This window comes from Patagioenas fasciata, chromosome 1 (assembly GCF_037038585.1).
Source record: "Patagioenas fasciata isolate bPatFas1 chromosome 1, bPatFas1.hap1, whole genome shotgun sequence".
Classification (NCBI taxonomy): Eukaryota; Metazoa; Chordata; class Aves; order Columbiformes; family Columbidae; genus Patagioenas; species Patagioenas fasciata.
The window spans coordinates 27257479-27269481 of NC_092520.1; the positions used below are offsets into that span (position 1 = coordinate 27257479).

A 12003-nucleotide genomic window follows, 5' to 3' on the forward strand; every position below is an offset into this window, starting at 1 on the left:
CAAAATAGTTTAAAAGTTGAATCATACAGGAAGAAACAAATATACAGCAGAGCTTTTTTCCAGTGACATATTTTGTGGAACTATTCTATCGTGTGATCCACAGACACTGTCTGTTTGTCAGACAGCATAATGGCTTTTACAGTTTAGAGGCATACAGTGATTACCAACCTTTGCTTCTTGTTCCAGTCTAAGTTCATAGTCTTTTAGTTGATTCTGGAGACTTTTCTTCTCTTCTTCTAATTGTTTAAGAACCTCCTTTAAGGAACCCTGTGGTTATAGTAAATAAAATTATGTTTTACAAATATTTCCATCCTGTATAAAGATCCCATCAAAGTAGGCCTTATTTTTCAAGCATTATGATGTTTGTCATTCTGTTTGCTTCTTGTGCACTTTTTGTTTACATGGTTCTGGCTGGCACGCTGTACAGGCAAAAGCAATTAACCATATGCTACAATTATCAGTTATGCAGTACACATTCCCACCGTGTTAAAATGATACAGATATGGTTTTCCACACTGGTCCTCCTTGATAGGTGATCAAAGTCACCTTGTGGTGACCAGCCAGAATTGCTCCCCACTTCTAACCACAGCTCACGCTGATGGCTCCTTTTTAGTAGGAGGAAGGTTTCAGATTGCATCTGCACACCCATTCTCAAACCACTTACTGAGAGAGCTGCTGGACTGGCTGAAGAGGCACGTGGGATGTCAAAGGTAACCCACAACAACCTGGCCAGAAAGCAGTATTTTGTGGGGAGATTATCTGTTTTAGATGTGTAGCCATATATCTTATTTACAACTGAGATGAGCCAGAATAACAGTGGCAGAGTCCAGATTTGGTTACTGGCACTGGCCAGTTTATTGTTTGCTGTGTACTGGAAGTCAAATGCCCACCCAAGCAGGTCCATCTCAATTTCTAACACAGCAAACTGCTTCTCATAATCCCCTTCATTAATTGATCCATGACATAATTGGTATCAGGAGAAAGATAATATAATGTATTTTTGCTTTGTGTATCAAGGTCATGCATTAACTGTTAAGATTATTCCTAAATCTGATCCTGAAAAAACACTGCTTGTACTCTCCTTCACTAGTCATGGCTATTATCTTTTCTTTGCCAGCTGCTTACCCCTTCAACAAATCTACTAATTTTCATTTTCTCCAAATTAATCAGTCACGTCCCATGTGACACAGCATCTTTATCAGAGGTCACACTGAACAAGATTACTATATTTATTGTGACAATAAATCTATTGTCTCATCACAGAATGTCAACATGTTTGCCCATCATGAGTCACTTTTATAAATCCATACTTCAGACTGGTTTTGCAACAACAATTCCTCTCTTTCTCTGTCTTAAAACTGAAAGAAAATATTTGCTTTTCTCCAATGCACACAATACCATCATCCACGGCTTTATTAAAACCATTTGCTGTCAGACCAGTGATGTAGCAAGCCAGTTCTTTCAGAATCATAAGGTACTGATTACCCTTTTCCCCCAGTTCAAGCATATCCAGCTCCTTGAGTTTTCCTTAAGATTTCGTTACTGCCATTTGCTCTTCCACTCATTTGCTGACATTAGCTATTTCTTCCTTTGCCCTTTATTTTATTGTTTCTGCCTTTACTGAAAACTTAGGCAATATATACATGTTAAATTTAAAATGAATGAATTTACCATCACTTTATCTGTCAATTTTTATGACTGGCTTTTCTACAATATTCTACATTTTCAAAATCTAAACCCGCATTCCCTCCTTTTATCCAGTATTTTCTGATAAAAGGTGTTAACTATCACATCCACTGAGATCTGTGCCTCATCATTACTACTAGCACTTGGTTTTCTGTCTTTATTTACAAGTATCGCATATGAAACAATTTCTGGAAGCAATCTAATAATATTATATCCAAATGAATCCATCCAAATTTTATCTTTATATCTGTATTTGACTATATGGATGAGATTCAGACTGAGGTGAGGAAGTCTACATTTTAGAGTCCATATGTGAACTAAGCTCCTACTAAAAGTCACAGTCAATACAATCAAGGATGTGCAGTGATTCATTCAGCTGAGCAGCTAAAGAGCTCAACTCAGTTGCCATCTCACATGTTCTAGAGTGTCCAAGACATTCACATGTGGCAGATATGACATGGGTTACAGAAGACACTTCTGGAGCGTCAGTGGGCTACCTTGCATGGAAACATCTGCAAGTCTCTGTCTACACAACTATTTCACTGAAGATGCCTACTTAGATAAATCTAGATATAACTATCTATACTCAGCTGACTGTACTAATTAGACCTGTGCTGCCTGTAGTAGGAAATAAAGATCTAGCCAAGAGCCAGATATCTACATATAGAAAAGAAAATATTGGTGTCCCAATATTTAAGTGATTCATATTGTTTCCATATATATTTCAATATTATTTCCCAATATTACTGTGATCAAAAATTGTTTTCCAATCCATCCTCAAGATGACTTAATCCAAACAGATGACAAAGAACAACATTAATGTAATAGTCTCTCACATTTGCTACATATCACATCTATTTCTGTTTTTCCTGCCAAATGCATACCTTTAGTACTTGTTATCCTATCATGTTTTCACTACCAATGTTATTACATTTCAGGCCAGTCAGGTTCTTCCATTTCCCTGCTTAGGCCCCCCATGTAAAATAAGTATCTGTTTCAGAATTCTTTTTACTGACTACTTGATCATTGCCTTAACAATCAGTTATTTCTTCTCATGACCTAATGCTTTGCTATGCCTTTATTTACCAGATTTTCATGGTAAACATTGAAAGGAATATAACATGACTCTCTCCAAATATTCTCCCCTTCTTTTTGTGTGGAAATTTTTCCCTATTTATCATTCAAACTTCGGATCTGGAAGGCCAGTATCCATATGTGGTCTCTTTATCAGAGAGTTTATGAACGCTTGCTAATAGTAAAAAAATCCCAAACCAAATTTAAGCCTTAAGGGATCAATACCCTTGACGTCCTGGGTGTCCTGGTGAACAACAACTTGAACATGAGCCAGCAATGTTCAAGTTTCAAAGAAAGCCAACATTACCCTGGGCTGCATTAGACAAAGTATTTTGAGGGAAGGTGATCCCTCCCCTCTACAGAACCCAAGGGAATGGCAGGAAGATGTGCCAGGTGAGGTTCAGGCTGGACATTAGGAAAAGGTTCTTCACCCAAAGGGTGGTGGAGCACTGGAACAGGCTCCTCAGGGAGGTGTCACAGCCCCAAGCCTGACAGTGTTCAAGAAGAGACTGGACAACACCCTCAGACACATGGTGTGAACTCTGGGGTTGTCATGTGCAGGGACAGGAGCTGGACTCAATGATCCTTGTGGGTCCCTTCCAACTCAGGACATTCCATGATTCAGCACTGGTGAGGCCACACCAGGAGTGTTGTTTCCAGTTTTGAGCTCCCCAACACAAAACACACATGGGCATACTGGAAAAGAGAAGGCTGAGGGGGGATCTTATTATCATATATAATTACCTGGAGGGAGGGTGCAAAGAGTACATATTCAGGCTCTTTTCAGTGGTGCTCAGTGACAGGACCAGAGGCAACGAGCACAAGCTGAAACACAGGAGGTTCCCTCTGAACATTAGGAAACACTTTTTTATTGTTGAGAGTGACCAAGCACTGGAACAGGTTGCCCAGAGAGTTTGTGGGTTCTCCTTCCTTAGAAATATTAAAAAAAAGTCTAGATATGATCCTGGGCAACTGGCTCTAGGTGGCTCTGCTTGAGCAGTGGGTTTGGACAAGACAAACTCCAGAGGTCTCTGCCAACCTCAACAATTCTGTCATTCTGTGACCTTCATTTTATTGTTACAACTGTGCCTTCCATCTCTCGGTCAGTACCTTGGTCAGACCAGTTCAGCTTCTACATTTTTGGCCATCCATCCAACCTAGCATAATCTTACTTGGTCTCTTCCAGAGTGAACTTGAAAATGTCATTTGTAATTACACAAAAGAATATGTCATTCTTATATGAGCATTTTCATCTCAGGTCCATAGCTCATTTCCTTGACTTTGGGCATTATCAAGCTCTTCTGTTTTCTGGATGTGTAAAGTGATAGTCCTACCAATGGCTTCTAAAATCCACCAAACATACACCTGCCTCTTACATCTGCCTGTTTGCAATCTCCAGTCTTCTCCTTTCTAGCACCTGCAGATCATTGCATCTTTTATTCTTTTTCATAATTTCCTGTACTACATGTTACTAATTTGGTTCCAAATCTTATTTTTCACAAAAACAATTCTGGCTGTTACTGAGACTTCCCTAGGAATGATTTCCATTAAGGTCAAGAATTTGCAGAAGCATGGCTAAAGGCACAATACTTTTAAAATATGCTGCCAAGAGAGAATAACCCCTCTCACTGTTAAAAACCAACAATAACAACAACAACAAGCACAAACAAACAAACAAACAAACAAGAGACACAGAAGAGCTATATCTTTCACTAATGTTTCACACATGACTGAACTGTTATTAACTTTAATCTGTTATAACAGACACACTGGAGATGTGAAAAAAACAGGGTTGTTTGTTGGTTTGGGTTGTTTTTCCTAATTAAGGCAGACGTACCTTGGATGCAGATGAAATACTTGTCCTAATACAGAAAGTTCTTGCAGTCAATACAGTCAACACTGGCCAATTCAAGGAGAAAAAGTAAACTGCAAGTTAAAGAGAAGATTTGGCGAAACTCCACTAGGATCATGTGTTATTTCACTACAACATCAGTGTCTGTAAAGAATTAAACAAGACAGAGAAGGTCTCAACACTGTCAAGCTAGGAAACTAATTTTTGCTTTCTTGACCTGACTTCACATTAAAGATGATAACCATGTGACACCATATTTTGTACAACACATTTTGTACCACCTACAACATATTTTGGTACGACCACAGTAAGCTTAAACACAGTAAATACAGAAGTTCATGCTGCTCTCCAGGTTTGCTCTATGTAAATCCACAGCCTACTATTTATTTCCTCACTAGATTGTCCATCAGTGTGATGTAAAACAACAAGAGTTGCTGTTGCAGCCGTTAATTAGAACACAGCAATTTGGTACCTCCTCAGTGATGGTACTCATCTAATTTATTTGAGTTCTTTCACCTACAAAGTAAACTACTTTTAGATCTTCTTTTTCATTTCATCTCTTTCAGAAGCGCTGTCTATTTCTTGCTGCCAATGCAGCTGGTCCAGCACAGATGCCTGGGCTTTCATTCAGCTCTAGAGCAAGGATGCTATCCAATGGCAAGGAAACAAACGGTGCATTACACTGCTTCTGATGAGCAAGCAGATGGAAAGAGGTTGATAATGTGACTAAAGTATGCAGTTACCATCCTTACAGTATTTGGGTGCCTCATAATACATAATGTACCTATGCTTACAATTCTTCTGTGAAAGAAAGAAAGAAAGAAAGAAAGAAAGAAAGAAAGTTATAAATTACTCCCAATTTACAGATTGTGAAGTGAAGCTCAAAATCAAAAAGGCACCAGAGTCTAAATTGCACTTCAGGCAGAATTTAATATCCTAATATTAGTAAAGCAGTCTATGCAATGTCTTACATTCTTCACATCTGTTTTTGACATTTAAGTCAGGTAGGCATCTGAGCTGTTGCTATTTCAGTTGCCCATAAGCACAAGCTTAATCAAGCTGCTTAGTCCGCTCTGAAAGCCTGTATGGAGTCTCAAAGCAAAGATCCCTGGTGGTCATCCCCCCAATGGGGGATAACCTGAGAAGCACGCTCCACCCACGCAACTCGAGGAAGGGATCCACTTCTGTTGAACAGCCTAAAGAATAACCCACAAAGAAATTAGATGAGTTACATTTCAGTCCCCTGCCATTCTAAGAGCTTGTATACTGACATCTCATATCTTAAGAGTGCCCTTGCCATCACACTTAACTAGCACTGAGATACTTTATGAAGCCAGGCTGTTAATTGGTCAGAAATACAAAATTTACATGGATAGAGAAGGAACAAGTGAGAAAGGCTGCAAGGTCATGCCTACTTCTGGACACCATTGTTGGGCGTTTCCTACCAACTTCCCATTGATTTTCCATCTCTAATATACACTCTGTTGTGAATCCCAGTCTAGCCACCTTTCTCCCAGTTAATACCTAGGAAGCTTAGGCAGTTAACTCAGCTTTCTGACTTCTGTTCCTGTGTCCACGCAACTAATTGGTGATGAAGAGCTCAGTATGGCAATACTGAAGTTCTTGCAGGAATCTAGCGACACAGATGTTCCTACTCAACTAAAAGATCTCTCCAAGTCACTAAACGCTACAAAATGCAATTTCAAAAACAGACACAAGAAAATTTTAAATAGTAAAACTTCAAAGAGATTCTAGAGACCCACTTCAGCCAGGATTGTTTTTAATTTACCTCCCAACCCTTCTTTCAAGGCAGTAATTAAAGAATTAGCTGAAACCTTATACATCTGCAGCTGCACAAGAATACAAATCAAGAAGTGAGAAACACCAGCATATGAACTCAGCCAAGTCATTCAGGACTGGATTTGCCTTTCCTGAATTCTGTGGGAAGTAAGCAGAAAGAAATGTCACACAAACAGATTCCATTCTTGATGCTTATGGTTACATGATCAGCTTAGTGTTTAATTCAGTAAAACAACACAAAAGCAAAAACTCACAGAAAACAGAGTTTAAAGCATGCAGTAACGCAGACTTGTAGCAGAGTTCTTGGAGCACAGAAAAGCCTCAGTACAAATCAGGGACCAGTGAGAGCTTGAGAGAAGCAGAAGAAGCCTCCCAGGTATGCAGAACTCCCCCAGAAGGAGAAATTGCCAACAAAATTCCAGGATGAACCAGGAAGAAAAATTCTGAAAAAAAAGCTTTTTAGAAGTGGCTTAGCTGAATATTGAAATGTTGTTTTTAAGTTAGATTTATTACAGATTCTTCTACTAAGCCTTGAATAGCTAGACAATGTATTCCTGAAAAGAAGATATAAGCTGACTAAGGGATTTAACCTGAATTTAAGATCCTTAGTTTTCAATAAGTCATCCATGTCAAACCACTTGGAGCAAGCTGGTAAACTAAAAGACACACTGAGATTTTAAATGAATACTTTCTTTATGCAACTTAATTTTGCAAGGCTTAGCAAGATTCACTCTCAGAGCAATGATAAATTAAGTCTTGTGCCCAACAGTGGCCAAAGCCCAGAGTTTCACAAAAGGAACACCAATTCTCCAGTTCCTTTTTGCACAGAATTTCTTTTTTATTCGACTGCAGTTCCACATTTGGCTTAAAACTTGCCAGAAAATGAAATTATACAGAATGAAACCACAGCTGAATTTTAAGGCCACCCACATAAGTTGCTCTCATTCTGGATCTCTCCTTGCCCTGCTACCAGTGGCAACAGAGGTGACAATTTCTATCAATCGTTTCACAATAGACAAGGTGACAAATTCATGACATCATCAAGAGGCTCCAACTCGCTTTCATAAGAGCTCAGCTCATCTTCATGGCAATTTGCTTCAGCTCTAATCCTCTTTAACTTTTCTCCATGAGTTAGAGCAGAAACAATACATCTGTCAGTTGTGTAGAAAAAAAACACAAAACAACAAACAACACAAGAATCCTTTGCAATCCATTCTACTTGACATTTTAAATCAAATGCAGTTTTGTTTGGAAAATAAGCTCCCTTCCCTCCAACACTTGGAGCTCATGTTCATCAGCTGATATAGCTGAATCTTTTAACATATCATTTTAAACTCATAAAGAGCAAAAAGCAATACTACATCTTTAGTTTTACTGTAAAGGAACTTGATTTTATGTTGATATCAATAAACTCACTAGTCATATATCACTGAAAAAAATTATACATAAAAATTATTTAGCATAGTATATTTCTACATGCAATATGCACTCTATATATATACCAGATACTGTAAGGACTTCAGTACCAGTGAAGCAGGGCTCCCTGTACTTGTCTGAATGCCAGGTGCCCTCTTGTGGTTACCGTCACCTTCATGTTCGAAACCAGATCGAGAGTTGAACTATACAGATGCACCAGATGTTGGCAACGGCTTGGAGGCTTGTTGGAAAGTTCAGGCTCCTTCAGTGTAATAGGTGTGGGACACTGCTACCACCAGTCTTTCTGTCAACGGTCTCACAGCATTGCTTATATAGGTTATCTGCTGACTTGGAGAGGAGGAAGTTTAAATGGAAAGCTCCACCCCTTTGGTTCAGATTGACAGAACAAGTTGTTGCTGACCCTAAAATGTTTCACTCAGTATCTCTCCTGGTAGACCTGAAAAAAAGCTGGAGGTTACATCCTTAGACGTTTTCTCTGGAAGATATCATGAGTGGCAGTCGCCCGCAAAGGAATTCTTGAGAACAGCCAGTTAACATTGTCACTTGACTGCAAGATTTTTCCCTGATTGTTTTCTTTGAAATACAAAGCGTATTCTGCCTCTGGAAATACCACAAAGTGATTTGAATCAAATAGTCTGTTGGTTTGTGCAAGGCCACCAAGGAGGAAGAAGTAATGCCAACACGGCAAGGAAAGGAAAAAATGCAAAAGTCTCTTGGAGGCATCCAAAATACTTGTGTGAGGTCGGATGAAAGCAGTAGGAAGGAGAAGTCTGTGAGGAGGATACAGCTCAGGACAGTCAGAGCAGACTGCTGAACCTTCTCCAAAATACTTTAGAGTTTTACAAAAAGAGAGGATACCGGATTTCTTCCTACCATTTGCTATTTGTGACTTACTCCAGCAAGAGCAATGAGATTCATTTAACAGTGGCTTGCTAGGAGAATTGTAAACATTTCCTGTGCCATTATAAAGTGCTGATGTTCCCTATAGGCAGTTAGCAACACCTACTGAAGTACAAAATCTTCGCTGTGTGTTTTCATGAACCCAAGATTCTCCTCCTGTGATGTTGCCAACACCTCCAGTGTGACACTGCCACACATTCTGCTTATAATTTAAAACTGATGGCAAAACCCTGAAGTGGTTGTATGAGGGGCCCAGTTCTGTGGCCTCTGTGCTCTCAGAAAGGCAGCTTTGCAAAGCAAGTAACATCTGGCCCTTAACATCAGAACTTTCTCAGCTATGGTGTCGGACATTTCCAAAAATAGTGATTTATCACCGAAACCCTGGTTCCTTGGCTAATCTTAACTAGAGCGTTGCTAAGGCAATGCTACCAGGAGTGTGTTCTTCCGAACTGATTTGGCAGTATGCTCTTATGTATCTGCACACTAAAGCCACTATCTAGGGATTCTTTCTTGCAGAAATGGTGAGAAAGGAATATTTTTCTTTCTGCTTATACGGGAAATTATGCTTATCAGAGAGCACGTATTTCACCAAAACTCATTTAATGAAAAAAAGCAAACGAATGCAGCATGCTTAGGAGGGCCAAGTAAAATTCATATAATTTAACACCTTAGAGAGGAGCCATTCCTTCTGCAATTATTTCTGAAGTACTTTATGACATTCGTATTATTCATTGGGACACAAAGAAAATTACCAAACCAAACAGTTCGCACTGTTGGAACTCCCTTGTGCTTGTCACTGTTATTTTTAATCCACCCTCAGTACACAAACATGATTTTCTAAACCCTGGCTGAAAAAATTTGGGTGTTCAAGGTATTGGTTCTGCATTTACTGTCATGTGACACCTTCATGATTTTTTTGAAACAAACAAAACAAAAGAATTATCTCAAGTCAGTATAAGGACTCCAAAATTATAATTGTACATTTAAATGGTTTAGGGGTGTTTTTAATAGCAAGGAATCATTCATCACTATGATTCTAATTCCAAAGCAAAAATAGTGCAAGCCATCTGCAACAATTACTGCAATTTATCAACACAGAAAATCCTCTGTGCTTCTTTGTTCATCACTCTAGAATTTGCATTTGTATTCTTCTCTTTCATTCAGGTTTTTACAGCTTGCTGACTGCCAGGGTCCCTGATGACTAATCTTTTTTTACTTTCCCTGTAGTGCTTGATATTGAGAAAATAATTTATGCTATCTGTCTCTAAATGGGATGAATTACTCTATGGACATGTTTTTCTCCTTCTATTGACTACAGTAGGACCTTAAATGACTAACTGAGTGAGATAAATCTCTTTAGTATCTTTGACATATCTCCTCTGTTAAGTAGAGCTGAAATTGCTCAGGAAGTTAAGAATTATTAGAGGTACTTCCAATTACTCTAACTGCATAGTTCTAACTCCCTTGGGAACACAGGTTAAAAAGACTTGCAAATATTATTTAGTTTACAAAATATGTTGCTAAAAACAAAATCTACTGTCTACTGTTGCCATATTCTACAAACCGTATAATCTTGCCAGAAGAATAACTTTGCTGTATTTCCACAGAGTTTCATATGCAACTGTAAGCTGAAAGCTGAATATCATAGTGTACTTTTGATTTAACATACACACACAGAATTTTATGTATACCCACTCTCAGCATTTTTACTTTGAGCAAATGTAGATTGATGACTGGCTGCAAAGCTCTTTGTTTTTCTACACCCACTCACTATATCTGCTCTTTGTTCTGATCTGTGGAGAAGCTAAGTATTCCCCCTACTCCCCCAACAACTCTCAAAAACATAAAAGCACTATCTACTTAAACTCTACAAAATGATCTGTATATTTTCTTACCAATACTTTATCTCCTAAAATTTAAAAGAAAAAAAAAAAAAAACAACAGCTCTGCATTCTCCAAGAGTATCTGTAAATATACACTGACTTTTCTGACAGCTTCAGTAAAAACAAAAATGAAAACAAACAAAAAACAAACCCAAGCAAGCAAACAAACAAACAAACCAACAACAAAAAAGCAAAGCCCACAAAATACATCAATTTTATTCCCTTATTTTCATCTCCCAAAAACCAAAACAAGGCAAAAAGAAACATTTGATATTTCAAATCCCTAAGCACTCTTTTTCCCCTCTGGCTAGCAAACAGTGTATTCCCTCTAAGCTGGAAGGCTGAAGCAAAGACTTCAAACTGCAGAAGAAAAACCTATCATCGTATGGCACATGGGCTCCAGACTTCCCGAGGTGTCACTGAGTATGTCTAGGACTCTCCAAACTGTCTGCTAGGCTCCTTCTAGCAGTATGAATCTTCCTGTTGTGCTGTCATTCTTTCCTTTGTGGGAAAAGTAACCAAACCTCTGAGAACCGCAGCTCATAGGTGAGAAGGCAAGGCAGTATTTAGTAGGGATTAGAAATGTACTGGATTGGCACAGCCCAGCTGCTGGTAAAGGAGATTATCTCACTGGTAATGATTCTTGGAGTTATCGGCAAGGTGTAACTGGATTTGTTACGAGTACTAGCAATTGGATGGAAATAAACACTTCTGATACTGTGAGCATGCATGCCAGTCTGTGCTCCACAAACTGACAGGAATAACACTGTCTGAAGCAGAGTCTACTGTAAATTTTCTACACCAATGTTCTGTCTTCAAGACTTTTCTTCAAATATAATCCCAGTTGTATTTTAAAATCAACTCCATGAAACATAAAAGTGAGATGGGAAAGATTTTCTTCTCTTTTTAATTAACTCTTTTTTAAAAAAATAAGCCTGCCAACTTAGAAAACACCACGGTCTCTAGGACAGTACTAAAACTGGTGAGAATGTTTACTATCAGAAATCCATGGATGAGATCACAAAAACCAGGCAGTTTTTCACACCTTGCTTACAACAGATAATGACTCCCACTAATAGGTCATGCAGCCTCCTCTAGGCTCAGTAAACTCCCATTAATCTTCAGAATCTAAAGCACAAAAAAGTAAGATGGAAACACATCTGTAAGCATAACAACTGGAATAAAAATCATCAGAGCCCTACCTCATAATCCTAATTATTCCTGTTACTGTATTACACGAAATGTTACCGCAACTATTTATCTATGTTATCACAGCCAATACAAAATTGAGAATCGTGAGCAATACACCAGAGGGTCATTTTGCCATTCAGAGTGACCTCAATGGGCTGCACAAATAGGCAGAGGAATCAC

The 12003-nt window shown here is 38.6% G+C and overlaps 1 protein-coding gene across 4 annotated transcripts in view; it reads right to left on the bottom strand.

Annotated features, from left to right (window-relative positions):
• The window catches only part of CCDC169 (coiled-coil domain containing 169), a 46154-nt gene that overhangs the window by 25802 nt on the left and 8349 nt on the right, over nucleotides 1-12003 (bottom strand). For all 4 annotated transcript variants that reach the window (XR_011737701.1, XM_065847684.2, XM_071804879.1 and 1 more), the window contains one exon: nucleotides 169-267. Coding sequence is in view for 3 of the 4 variants with exons in the window: in XM_065847684.2 (XP_065703756.2) it covers nucleotides 169-267 (99 nt within the window). In the remaining variant the exon portion in view is untranslated. The remainder of the gene's footprint in view (nucleotides 1-168; nucleotides 268-12003) is intronic.